The 13,108-nt window shown below is 65.0% G+C and overlaps 1 protein-coding gene across 1 annotated transcript in view; it reads right to left on the bottom strand.

Moving 5' to 3' along the window:
* Window positions 1-685: 685 nt before the first annotated feature.
* Window positions 686-13,108, bottom strand: part of ZFPM1 (zinc finger protein, FOG family member 1) — a 35,116-nt gene continuing 22,693 nt past the window's right edge. Inside the window, 8 exon segments of the mRNA XM_041400902.1 lie at window positions 686-2,114; window positions 2,116-3,323; window positions 3,716-3,865; window positions 3,959-4,054; window positions 4,375-4,605; window positions 5,078-5,287; window positions 6,303-6,405; window positions 8,818-8,951. Coding sequence (XP_041256836.1) covers window positions 1,134-2,114; window positions 2,116-3,323; window positions 3,716-3,865; window positions 3,959-4,054; window positions 4,375-4,605; window positions 5,078-5,287; window positions 6,303-6,405; window positions 8,818-8,951 — 3,113 coding nt within the window. The 3' untranslated portion in view covers window positions 686-1,133.

The raw sequence follows: 13,108 nt of genomic DNA, 5'->3' as shown, positions 1-13,108 counted from the left end.
TGCTGGCCTGGCCGGGTCCAGGGGCTTCCCAAGGGCCCAGCAGCTCCAGGGATACCAGCTGGGAAACAAACAGAGCTGGGGGCACTGGGCTCCAGTGACCTGGCCCTTGGGGACTGTCCCCAAGAGTTCCCAGAAAGATCCTGAAGCAGCACCCCTGCCAGAGAGGGTGGGAGGGAGGGGAACAACCCACTGCCCGCCTGTGCTGGACTGGGAATACTGGGAAGCACTGGGATGAGCTGTGGGGAGGTGAGAAGCCATGCCCTGAGGGTCCTTAGGGCCATCCTCCCCTGTCACCCTGTGGGGGACACCTGACCTAGAGCCACACTCACCTGGGCACCCACGGCAGGGTCTGGAGCTGCAGTGCAGGGACTGCTCCTGTGGCTGGGCGAGCCCCACCCAGCGCTGTGGGGCTTAATTACCTTGATAATTAATGAGCCATCAGCACCAGCTGAGCCCCATCTGGGAGCAGGACTTTGCCCCATGGCACAGATGTGTGACCTCCCCAGGCTGCTGAAGGTGCCACCCGGGGGCACTGGGGACAGCGTGGGGACATCATGCCCTCTCCCTGCTGTCACCCCTGGCTGTACACACCCGATGTCCCCATGGCCCGGCCCCTGGGGGAGCCGGTGGCCATGCCAGCCCCCGCAGTGTCCCCCACCCCACACAGGAGTTTAGCAGACATATTTATTTCTGTACACACTTATACACACAGTTCCCAGGGCAGCTCCATCCTCCTCCCAGGGCTGCCTCCGTGCAGGGTCCGCTCTGAGGTGGGGGCACCCCCAGATTTCCTGGGGTGCCGGGGCCACGCCCGTGCCCCCCACAACCCCACCCCGGCCCCGTAGTGTTTACGGGGAGAAGCCCCCTGCAGCCCCCAGGGCAGGGCCATGCACAGTCCTCCTGCCTCAGTTTCCCTCAGGGGCACAGGTGGGGGCTGACCCCCCCACCTCCAGTGTCCTCACCCCCAACCCGGGTGAACTTTGGGGCTCCAGATGCTGAAGCTGCCCCGGTGGAGCCTCCTGGGGGGATCCTCCATCACCCCAACCCCTGCACGGGGCGGGTTTCAGGCACCGGTTCCATCCCCCAGCCCCTGCAGCCCCCCGCGCGGTGGTGGGGGGCTCTGGGGGGGGGGGTTACTTGACGTGCTCGGCGGCGTGGGAGGAGCAGTAATACTTCTTGTGGGCGATGAATGTGGACAGGCTGCTGAACTTGATGTTGCAGAGGCGACAGTACCTGTGGTTGCCGTTGGGCACCGGGCCGGGCACAGCCTTGGCCGGGGGGGTCTGCACCCCCCTGTCCGTGTAGGCGGGGGGCGTGGGGGGCTTGCGGGCGGCTTCCCGCAGTCCCTCGGGGGCTCCGGGCGAGGCGGGGGCCCGGGGGGAGCCGGGGGGCCGGGGGCTGTCCCTGCCCTCCTTGGCGGTGAGGCTGTCCCGGCGGAGGCGGGGGGGACGAGGAGGGGACGCGGCGGGCAGCGGGGGCTCGGGCGTCCTGCTGGCACCGGGGGCCAGCGCGTCCGGGAGCCCCGGCTTGGCCACAAAGAGCCCGTGGGCGTTTCGGAAGTGCTCGAGGAGGTCGCCCTTGATGGCCCCGTTGAGGGGACAGTAGGGACAGGCGGCGAGGGGACCCTTGGCCCCCGGCGGTGGCAGGGAACCCTTGGGGTGACGCTGCAGCGAGTCCGCCCCGGGGTAGGGGACGCCGGGGCTCCCCGCCGGGGCCGCTCTCACCCGCACGCCTCCTTCGGGGTCCCCCTCGCCGGGGCTGCCGGGGCTGTGCCGGCCCTTGAGGGGGGCGGCCATGGCCCCCTTCATCTTCTGCAGGTGCTCCAGGGTGCGGGGCTGCAGCGGCGTGGCCGGGCACTGGTACTTCTTGTGCGCCAGGTACGCGTCCAGGCTGTTGAAGCTGATGCGGCACGCGGTGCACTCGTGGTAGTCGGCGAGGGGCAGCAGCGGGGCCGGTGCCGGTACCGGTGTCGGCGCCGGCTCGCTCTGCCACCGCGGCTTCTTGCTCAGGTCGATGGGACCCTCGGCGTCGGGGCTGGCGCGGGGCTCGGGGGCGGCCGCGGGCGGCTCGGCGGGCGGGGGCTCCGGGGCTGGAGGGGGGTCGGCGGGGCGGCGGTTCGGCGGGGCGGCGAGCGGCACCGTGGATCTCGTAGAGCTTGCGGCGCTTGCGGGTGCGCAGCGGCTGCGGCAGGAAGGGCACTTTGGGGGCGGCGGGGCGGCGCAGGGGGGGGTCGTGCCGGGAGGCGCAGTAGAAGCGCTTGTGCACCACGTAGGTCTCGTGGCGGCTGAAGCGGATGTTGCACGCCTCGCACAGCGTCTTGCTGGGGTCCTCGTCCCCCTCGTCCCCCGCCGAGCTGCCGGGGCTCTGGCTGTCCTCGCTGCACCGCCCCGACCCCCCCTCCGCCTCGGGGGACCCCGCTTTGGTGCCCCCCTCTTCAGCCTTGCCCTCTGGCACGGCGGCCGGCGGGGTGGCATCCCGGCCGGCGTCCCCGTCCCCCGCTGCCGGGCTCTGCCCGTTGCCCGCCGGAGGGGACAGCAGCGTCCCCGGGGCGAGGGGACCCTTGGGTGCCCCGGAGGGGGCTTTGAGCTTGCGTGCCCCGGGGGGGCTGTCCTCGGCCAGGTGCCGGCTGGAGCAGTACAGGCGCTTGTGCACGTAGTAGTTGTTGATGTTGTTGAAGGTGATCTCGCACTCGAAGCAGGTGGCCCCCTTGGGCACCGGCGTGCCCGTGTAGATGGCGGGTGGCACCGCGCCCCCGTGGCCCTGCTTCAGCCGGCTGTGCACCAGCTCCGACATCTTGGCCAGGATCTCCGACGCCTGCGGCACCACGGCGGCCTCGTGGCCGAACACGTACTGCGGGAGGAAGACGGTACCGCCGGCCGTGCCCGTCCCCGGCTCGCTGGGCACGGGGCTGGAGCCCGGCGTGGGGCTGGCCAGCTCCGACTTGACCTTGGCCGAGGACAGGCTGCGGGGGGACGAGGTCCGGGAGCCGGCGTCGGGGCTGCCGGCCCCCTCCCCGCTCCTCGGCGCCTCCGCCTCGCTGGCCGGGCTGCCGGCCGGCTCCTCCTTGATGCGCACGGGCTCGCCGGACGTGGAGGAGGATGAAGAGGAGGAGGATGCCGATGAAGGGCCTTCCCCGTTCTGCGGCTGGGCTGGGGGTGACAGTTTGCCGGCCCTGGGGTCGGGGGGCGAGGCGGGCGGTGCCGGTGCCGGTGCGGTGTCGGGGCTCTGCAGCACCACGTGCTGCGGCAGGGCCGGCAGCGCCTCGGGCAGGAACGTGCCCAGGCTGCACTTCCGCAGGGACGCGTTGTTCGGCTGGCTCAGCCCTGCAGGGGGACAGAGGTGACAGCGTCAGCGACAGCCCCGGCACACGGAGGATCAGCAGCAGCATCACTGAGAATGGTCCAGGGATGCCCCTCTGGGATGCCCCTCTGCCTCATCCCCCCGCACAGGGGTGCTGCCCTGTCCCCCGGTACTGACTGACACCCCCAGGGCAGGATCCTCACCCCCGTTCCCTGTTCCACACATCCTGGCACAAGGATGTTGCCATGTCCTGTTCCCAACACCTCTGGCAGAGGGATCCTGCTCTGTTCCCCATTCCCAACGTCCTGGCACTGTCCCATCCCCACCTCCCTTCCCACCACCCGTCCCAGTTGGGGACAAGCCCTGGGTGACAATGCCATCCTGTGTCCCCCCTGGCCACAGCCCCAGCACTCACCGGGAGCGAGGGGTTTGGCAGCAGGAAGGGCTGATCCAGGTGAGAACACCTCGCCCTTGGAGCCCGGCTGGCAGATCATGTGGTTGGTGACCAGGTGGCTGTACAGGATGTCCCTCGTGGTGGAGATGAAGCCACAGCTGTGGCAGACACCTGAGGGGACAGAGCACCAGGCTGAGCGGGCAGGGCAGGAAGGACAGTGCCCATCCATGGAATGGGACAGGGCTGTCCCCATGGGACACTCACCGTTCAGGGTGTCCGTGTGCACCTTCAGGTGCCGCTCACAGTTGGCCTTGGTGGTGAAGGCGGACAGGCAGATCAGGCAGACAAACGGCCGCTCTCCTGCCGGACAGACAGACACTCAGTGCTGAGGGGAGGGGGACAGGGACTGTGGGGACACCCACAGGGCCACCCCACAGTTGGCCAACTCCCTCTGTCTCTACAGGCCTGAGATGGGGGAAGACCTACAAGCGAGCAGTGCCAAACCAGTGTCCCAAACCAGCTGGGGAGAACCTCCCACCACTGCGCAATGTGCTCCAGCCCTGCATCCTCCCTGCCCCTCCAGCAGCTCAGCTGGGGCCAGCTTCCTCTAACCCGTCACCATGCTGCCACCCCAAAGCCTCCAGACTAGGGGTGCCATGCCATGCCGTGCCATGCCATACCGCTGTGGCTCCGCATGTGGATCTCCAGGGAGCTGGCACTGGGACAGCTCTTCTTGCACTGTGGGAAGGGGCAGACCCTCTCGTTGGGATACGTCTCCTTGGGCTTCTCCTCCAGGGCGGGGGAGCCGGCGCCGGCGCTCTGCCGGCTGGCACAGTAGTACATCAGGTGGGCCTGCAGGTTGCGCTCGCTGCGGTACCAGATCCCGCAGTCCTTGCACGGGAACACGTCCTCTGTGGAGAGCAGGGGACAGGGACATCGCTGTGTGACAGGCTGGGGACAGGGACATCGCTGTGTGACGGGCTGGGGAGCCACGACAGGGCTGTGGTGCTACGTGTCACTCCCCGTTTGTCCCTTCCCAGGTGTCCCTGCCTGTCCCTTCCCATGTGTCCCTCCTCATGTGTCCCTCCCTGTCTTGTCCCTCCCCAAGTGTCCCTCTCTGCATGTCCCTCCCCACGTGTCCCTGCATGTCCCTTCCTGCGTGTCCTTCCCTGCGTGTCCCTTCCTGCGTGTCCTTCCCTGTGTGTCCCTTCCCCTGTGTCCCTGTGTGTCCCTCCCCAAGTGTCCCTGCATGTCCCTGTGTGTCCCCCCCCGTGTGTCCCTTCCTGTGTGTCCCTCCCCGTGTGTCCCTCTCCGTGTGTCCCTCCCTGTGTGTCCCTGTGTGTCCCTCTCCACGTGTCCCTCCCCGCGTGTCCCCAGACTCACTGTTGACCACGGCGGTGGCCAGGATGGCTGCCATGCCGGCCTGCTGTGGCAGCAGCTGGATGTCCGAGTGCAGCGCCGCCGGGTACGGGGACTCCCCGGGCTCCGCTTTCACGCCGTGGTTGGGGACAGCTGGTGGCTCTGCCACCACGAAGGCGCTCAGGGGCTCGTCCTCCCGCAGCGGGCGCGTCGTGCGGCACCACAGGGCTTCGTCTGGAGAGGGGACAGCGTGAGCGGGATGGCCGCATCCCGTGCTGCCACCCGCCCGGCCCCTCTGTCCCGCCGTGTCCCCGCGGTCCCGGCAGCGGCCGCTGCTCCCTCCCGGCCGTGGCCTGGAGATGGCGGTGTGTGCCCGCGCTGAGCCCCGCGGAGCCCGCCCGGAGCCGCCGAGCCGGCTTGTGCCCGTCTCTGCACAATATCCCACAATATCCATATCCCAGTGCCCATCCCTGCGACGTGCCTGTGAGATCTCTGCATCCATCCCTGCGACATCCCTGTGCCCATCCCTGCGACATTCCTGTGTCCATCACTGCATCCATCCCTGCGCCCATCTCTGCACCCATTCCTGCCCCCATCCCTGTGACATTCCTGTGAGATCTCTGCATCCATCCCTGCGACATCCCTGTGTCCATCACTGCATCCATCCTGCGCCCATCTCTGCACCCATTCCTGCCCCCATCCCTGTGACATTCCTGTGAGATCTCTGCGTCCATTCCTGCGACATCCCTGTGCCCATCTCTGCATCCATCCCTGCACCCATCCCGGCACCCATCCCTGTGTCCATCCCTGCACCCATCCCTACATCCACCCATCCTTACATCCATCTCTGCACTCACCCCTCTGCCAATCCTTTTGCTCATCCCTGAACCTTTGTGCTCATCTTTACAACCATCCCTGTGCCCATCCTTACACCATCCCTGTGCCCATCCTTACACCATCCTTGCTCCCATCCCTGTGCCCATCCCTGCATCCATCCCTGTGCCCATCCTTACACCATCCCTGTATCCATCCCTGTGCCCATCCTTACACCATCCTTGCTTCCATCCTTACTCCCATCCCTGTGCCCATCCCTGCTGGGACCCTCCCCAGCCCCACTGGCTGCAGCCACCCAAGGAAGCTGGGACAGGGACAAGCCCAGGGACAGCCAGCAGTGGCACAGGGAGAGCAGACACTGGGACAGGGGACACGGATGGGGACCCTCCCGACCCCCAGTGCCCCCAGTACCAACCCTTCCTGTAGATGACAGCATTGGCATCGGGCTCTCCGGGCACGAGGGGCAGGAGGGACAGCCAGCAGCTCTCGTCCCCCAGCACCAGCGTCAGGGGGGGGTTCTGTGGGGCAGGGACAGGGGTCAGCACCAGGGTCACATTGGGGGGCTGCCAGGGGGTCACAGCACTCCCCAAAATGGGCTGGGGTCACACTGAGGGGCTGCCAGGGGGTCACAGCACTCCCCAAAATGGGCTGGGGTCACACTGAGGGGCTGCCAGGGGGTCACAGCACTCCCAGCTCAGCCTGTGCCCAGCTCAGCCTCCCCGCATTCTAATGAATATTAATGAGCACAAGGGGGGGGAAATTAATCTCCCTGATCCTCCGATGGCTGCTGCAGTAACGATATGAAATCTAATTATCCATCCCAATATTTCCAACCCCTCCAACTCAGCCTGACAGTGGCAGCCAGTTGGGGCCTTATCGCTGCCAGGAGCCGAGTGCTGGCAGTGTGATAAAGCCCCCAACACATGTGTGTGACACTGGCACACGGGTGTGACACATGTGTGTGACACTGGCACACGGGTGTGACACTGGCACATGGATGTGGCACACAAGTTTGACACACTGGCACACGGGTGTGACACTGGCACATGGGTGTGACACACTGGCACATGGATGTGGCACACAAGTTTGACACACTGGCACAAGGGTGTGACACACGGGTGTGACACTGACACACGGGTGTGACACTGGCACAGGGGTGTGCCCCTCTCATGGTGGTGAGGGAACCCCCCCCTGTCCCCCTGGACACGGGAAATGGGGCTGGGGGCTTTGGGACCCCCAGCACCCCCCCAGGGATGGGCACTGCTGGTGCCACATGGGCGGAGCCCCCTCGGGGAGAGGAGGATCCCTTCGGAATTCTGCTCCCGGCATGGGGACACCTGCAGGTCCCCCTGGATGGAGGGGCTGCCCAGGACCCCGCAGCACCCCAAGGTGCTCCCAGCACCCCTGGGTGCCCACCCCGGCTCCCCGCGGCGGCCCCAGCCCGGCGTGAAGCCCTTCCTTGTTCTCCCTGGAACAAAGAGGTCGCTGTGTCGCTGCACAGCGGCGATAACCATCGGAAACCCGATCCGCTCCGCATCCGCCGGGACGCGCATCCGCACGGCCCCTGCCCTCGCTGCGGCCCGGCCTGGGGGGCCGCGGGCACGGACGGGCTGGGGGGACAGTCCCGGAGGGGCTTCACCTTCCCTTGGCACCCAGAGCTGTCTGCCAGAGCCTTTCCAAGCAAGGATTTTTGGGGGAACTGTGGGATCAGGTAGGGGCGGGTAGGCATCTTCCTCCTCCTCCTCCTCTTCCTCCTGCTTTTTTCCCTCGAATTCTTTCTCCTCCCTCAGCAGATGGGGACACACAGTGCTTCCTCCTCCTCCTCCTCTTCCTCCTGCTTTTTTCCCTCCTGTTCTTTCTCCTTCTCCCTCAGCAGATGGGGACACACAGTGCTCCACAGCACGGAATACTAAAGCCACCCAGTGCTCCCAGCTCCCACCAACAACCCAGGCTGGGATCACCTCCCACATGGAGATGAAGAGCAGAGCCAGGCAGGATTTGGGGGAGACCCCCTGCACCCCCTCCCCACCGCCGCCAGCAACAAAGAGGAAGGGACCTGAGGGTGACAGCCCCTATCAGGGATGGGGCTGCAATTCCTTCCTCCCTTCCCTGAGCAGAGATAGGGAGGGAGGAGAGTGGCAGAGGAGAGCAGGGCTGGGAATCATCAGCCGGGCTCGATAAGGGAGCTGCTGAAATGGGAGCAAAAATATTTAGACAATAAATGAAGTATCAGAAAAAAGCTGCGCATATCTTGGGGAAATCAATCATCCTGTACCGGGTGTCTGGACACACGGCGCCAACCGGGAGATAGGGAGCCAAACTGGGCAGATAAGGGTTAATCAAGGATTTAATTCAGCAAAGATAAACGGGCCTGAGCTTAAAAAAAAAAAAAGAGCAAAGGAGAGAGGAGGAGGAGGAGGAAGAGGTGGGGATGGAGCCAGGGCTGGAGGATCCTGGGCTGGAGCTGCCTGTGTGAGGCTCGGGGGGGATGTGGAGGGAAGGACGTGGCTGGGATGGAGGATCCAGAGCCTAAAAACACCCAGAGTCACACTCAGGGCCACCTCCCTCCTCTGCTGCTCCCCCGGGTGATGGCACCAACAGCCACCAGCCCCTCGGTGTCCCCTCAGTGCTCCTCTCCTGCACCTTCCCCACGGCTGCTGGTGCTTTCCAGGCACCAGCAGAGTCCCCAGGGAGCAAATCCGGGGTGGGAAAGGCAGATCCCTGCGAGGAGACAGGTGCCACCAAGCAGCCTGTGCAGAGGGGATGGCAACCTCCTGTCCCCTGCCTGCGGGAACGCTCTGGGCTGGCAGGGAAACCCCAAACCAGGAGATTCCCAGGGCTGAGGAGCTCAGGCAGGGACTTCTCTTCCCGAAGAATTCGTTTCCCGGGACCTTGCCCCGGCACCGTGCCCTCGGGTGCTCCTTACTTACCGTGTCGCCGTGGCGCGGCGAAGCCGGCTCGCTGTGGATGCTGCCCGGGAAGGGGCCCCAGGAGAAGCCCTCGGGGAGGCTCCGGCGGCTCCGCACCCGTCTCTGCCCATCCCGCACCTCCAGAGCCAGCTCATCTGCGGGGAGACACGCACAGCATCAGCGGGATGCACCCCAAACCCCCGTGGTGTGCCTGCCACCCACCTGGAGCCGCTGGGGGTGTCCCGCGGGGGGATCCAGCCCCATCCCGAGGGATCCTGACGGGGGGATCCAGCCCCATCCCGGGGGATTCAGCCCCTCCCGGGGGATCCAGCCCATCCTGGGGGGATCCAGCCCATCCCGAGGGATCCTGAGTGGGAGATCCAGCCCCATCCCCAGGGATCCTGCCAGGGGGATCCAGCCCCATCCCGGGGGGATCCAGCCATCCCGGGGGATCCAGCCCCATCCCCCGGGGGTCCGGGCCCTGCGGAAGGAGCGTTTCCCATCCCCGCACCCGAAGTCGCAGCGGCTTCAGGGCTTAATGGCTTTGATTATCTGATAAGGCTCTGGTTTAATGGGTTAGATAACATGTGAATACGCTATGAAGGCTGCTCGAAAATGTTTTAACTGTGCCTTTGTCTTTGGGAGCGCAGATAAGATGGCAGGTAACCAATACCCAGATGGATGCGCTGCCTGCCCCTCGCCGCCTGCTGCCCCCCGGACCCCAGCAGCTCCCCGGGGCCAGCCCGTGTGCCCGAGCCCCTCGGGGTCATCCCCAGCCCCGGCAGGGAGGGACAAAGAGCCCCCGAAGGCCCGAGGGGCCGCGGCCGGTCCCGGCTGCCGTGGGCAGGGAGGAGGCTGCGCTGGCTGAAGGTAAAATTGCCTTTGGAGCCGGGAGCGCGGGGAGGATAAAGCGATCCCATGGCTGCGCTGATTGAAATCTGATGTGTTTATTAGCAGGGCTGACATCTGGATCCTCCCGGCGCTGGGGTGAGCTGAGGTGAGCGACTGGGAGCGCTGGGTGGTGTCACCTGCCATCGCCCAGGTGCCACTGCCACCCGCGGGTCCCCTCTGCCCACCCCGGGCCGCTGGGGACTGCCTGGAGCACATCCCAGGGGAGCAGCCGGTGCCACCTGGGCAGAACCCGCTGCCCACTGCGAGGTCTGGGGAGGTGTCCAGGCTCCCCGAGGTGTTTGGGGTCACCAGGCTGGTCCCTGGCACCCTCCAGCCCTGTGCCATAGCCCCCAGCACTGCTGGGGATGGGCTCTGCCTCAGCTCCCCTGTCCTGCCTTCCCACTCCCACAGCCTGGGAGCCCCTGGAGCTCCCAAAGCCACCCTGGCCATGGAGATCCCAGCTCTGTTTCTAGCTGGGATTTCACTCCTGCAAAGGGGTTTTGGGAATGAGCACGGCACGGGCTGTGCCTGCCCTGCATCCCTGGCATCTTCCCACCCTACATCCCCCACATCCCTGGCATCCTCCTGCCCTGCATCCCCCACATCCCTGGCATCCTCCTGCCCTGCATCCCCCTGCCCATTTCCCCACCAGCTCCACCTCAGCACAGGGATGAGGAGGAGGAGGGATGAGGCCTTTGAGGAGCTGTTGGGATTTATTCCCTGGCACAAACAGCCTGAGGAAGGGTCCATCAAGGACAGGGGCAGGCAGGGAGCAGAGTGACCACCAGAGTGGCCTAGGAGCTGAGCGGGGCAGTCCCACCCTCACATTATCCCACATTTCCAGCGCCTCCCACCTGATTCCCAAAGTGCTGCCGGGGTGCTGGACTCCCCCCAACCTCAGCATCCCCGAGGGGTTTGGGGTCACCAAGCTGGTCCCTACCACCCTGCCCATCACCCCTAAACCCCCAGCAGCGCTGGCTCCCCTCTGGCTTTGCCACCCCGAAGATTTGGGGAGCGGAGCCCAACGGCCACGTCCCCCTGCGGGTGCCCCCCTGCCGTGCCCCCCCTTCCCCGGCTCACTGGTAATCAGCAGCGTTTGGGTCAGGAGACCATGTCTCCGAGATAAGAGCATTCGCCTGACACTTCCCATGTCAGAGCACTTCATCTTGTGTGTATCAATCCCCAGCAGAGAAAACACGCAGGCGCTGATAAAGAGAAAACCGTTCCAGACAGGGGGACAAAAATAGTGCTGCCACAGCCGGCCCCGCTCCCGCCAGCGCCCCGCGGCCTCCACCCACCCCAAAACGGGGTGCTGGAACCCCAGTGACGGTGCTGAACCCCTGCTCGTGGTGCTGGGAGCTCCTCCAGCGGGGTGAGTGTCCCCGGGCCAGCCAGGGATGCTGCCAGAGCCCCTCCTCTGCACCCACGTTCACACAGCGAGGGGAAAAAGGAGGGAAAAGATGATTTTTCCAGCTAAACACACAGCACTGCTGAGTGGGAACAGGGAAATGATAAGATGATTTTTCCCACTGCTGAGTGGGAACAGGGAAATGATGGGGAGACCTGGGAGATGCTGCGTGCTCCACGCTGGGAACAAAGCCCAAAGGCAGCGAGCCGTGTCCCCATGTGGGACCACCAGGCTGCAGGGAGCGATCCCACCACGGATCCAGGCACATCCCGCTGCCTGCAAGGCTGGGAAGAGCTGCTGCCAGCCCCTGGGGTGTCCTGGAGCAAAGTCCCTGAGCTGCAGCTCCCTGTGGGATCCCCTGGCAGGTGAACACCCCCCAGGTATCTCACCTGGCCATCGGTCCCTCCTTATCAGGGAGCAGGGCTTATCTCCCAGCTCATTAACCAAATTGGGCAGGGACCGGCCTGTTTGCTCTGGGGCACAGAGAAAAGCAGCAGGGAGGAAGGAAGGAAGGAAGGGAAGCAGGACGGCAGGAAGGAGAGAAAAGCCCTGGAGAGCCAGGTGCACCTGCCTGGTGTGACAGGGACTGGGAACACGGGGCTGCTCCTGGCTTATCTTCCCATCGAGAGATTCCAAAGGAATCTGTGGCTGAGCTGTGCCAGGAGCAAAGATTAATCCTGTCACCAAGCAGGCATGGCTGGCACCCACATTCCCGCCCATCCCGAAGGTCCAGGGTGGGCACAGGGGAGGGAGGAAGCCTGTGGGGATGCACAATTCCAGGGAGGCATCACCTCCAGCATGGGGTGTGATGGAGAGGAAGGCCAGAGCCCATGGGCACGATGACCACAGCATTCCCAGGGCCAGGGAGAGGAGTGGCAGTGCCAGGAGCAGCACTGGAAGCTCTGGAGATGCAGCCACATCCAGGCACCCCCATTTGCTTTGCTTGAGGGAGCGAGCAGGAGGGAAGGGCAGAGGGACCCCAGGCAAACCCACTCATCCCTCCCCATCCCATTCCAAGCTGTTCCCTCATCCCTTTGCCTCAGCTGCATCCAGAGGACTTGAACCACATCCAGACCAACTGCTCTGCCCCTCAGTGGGCACCCGGGCTCGGAGGTCCCTGCAGTGTTTGCAGCTGCCTGGATACTATCAGGATAAATACTGCTGTCAGTGTGTCATGGGATCACATCCCGGGATCAGCCGCCCTGCTCCCATTAAACTCAGAGCCCTGTGCCAGCCTGGGGGGCACGGCAGATCCAGCCCTGGTGATGGGAGACTGGGAAATGGGGATGCATGGATGGATGGACGGACGGACCTCCAGATTCCTCCTGAGGGGCTGAACAGTTTGTTTAGATGTGATTCCAGTCCTGTGGATGCAGTTGAGGCAAAGAGATGCGGGAGCAGCTTGGAATGGGATGGGGTGGGATGGGTGGGTTTGTCTGGGGCCCTTCTGCCCTTCCCTCCTGCAAGGAAAGCAAACGGGAGTGCCTGGATGTGGCTGCACCTCTGAACACCCAGGAGCAAACGTGGGTGGCTGCAGGAGCTGGCCTGGCAGAGGGATGGAGGGAGGGATGGATCCACCAGTGGCTACCCAACCTCCCACGGCTCCCTGCTCCTGCCTGGGGAAATCCGAGCTGGAGAAGCCCCAGTTCCTCCCAGTTCCCCCCAGTTCCCCCAGCAGCCCCGGCCCAGCCCCAGCTGCTGTTTTTAGAAGCGGCGAGAGCGCGGCGGAAGGAATAAATCCTGACAACTCAACTACTGCAATGATGTGATGGCACCGCTCCGATAAGATGGAGGGAGCCGATTGGGAAGAGTCTTAAGCTGTGAACACGCAGCATCTCCACTCTTCACCTCCGCTCACAAAGGGAAATCTCTCCAAAGGGGCTAAGGAGATTATCCCGGCTTTGCCGTCCCGGGTGCTCGAGTAATCAGGGCAGCCTTGGGGACGACAAAGGAGTGAGGAGGGTTTAAACTGAGCCTTGCTGGGCTCAGCTCTGCTTGGGCTCAGCCCCGCGG

This window comes from Onychostruthus taczanowskii, unplaced genomic scaffold, assembly GCF_017590055.1.
Source record: "Onychostruthus taczanowskii isolate IOZ18803 unplaced genomic scaffold, ASM1759005v1 scaffold18, whole genome shotgun sequence".
In the NCBI taxonomy this organism is placed as follows: Eukaryota; Metazoa; Chordata; class Aves; order Passeriformes; family Passeridae; genus Onychostruthus; species Onychostruthus taczanowskii.
Note: the sequence above shows the minus strand (reverse complement) of the source record. Positions and strands in the feature narration are given on the sequence as shown.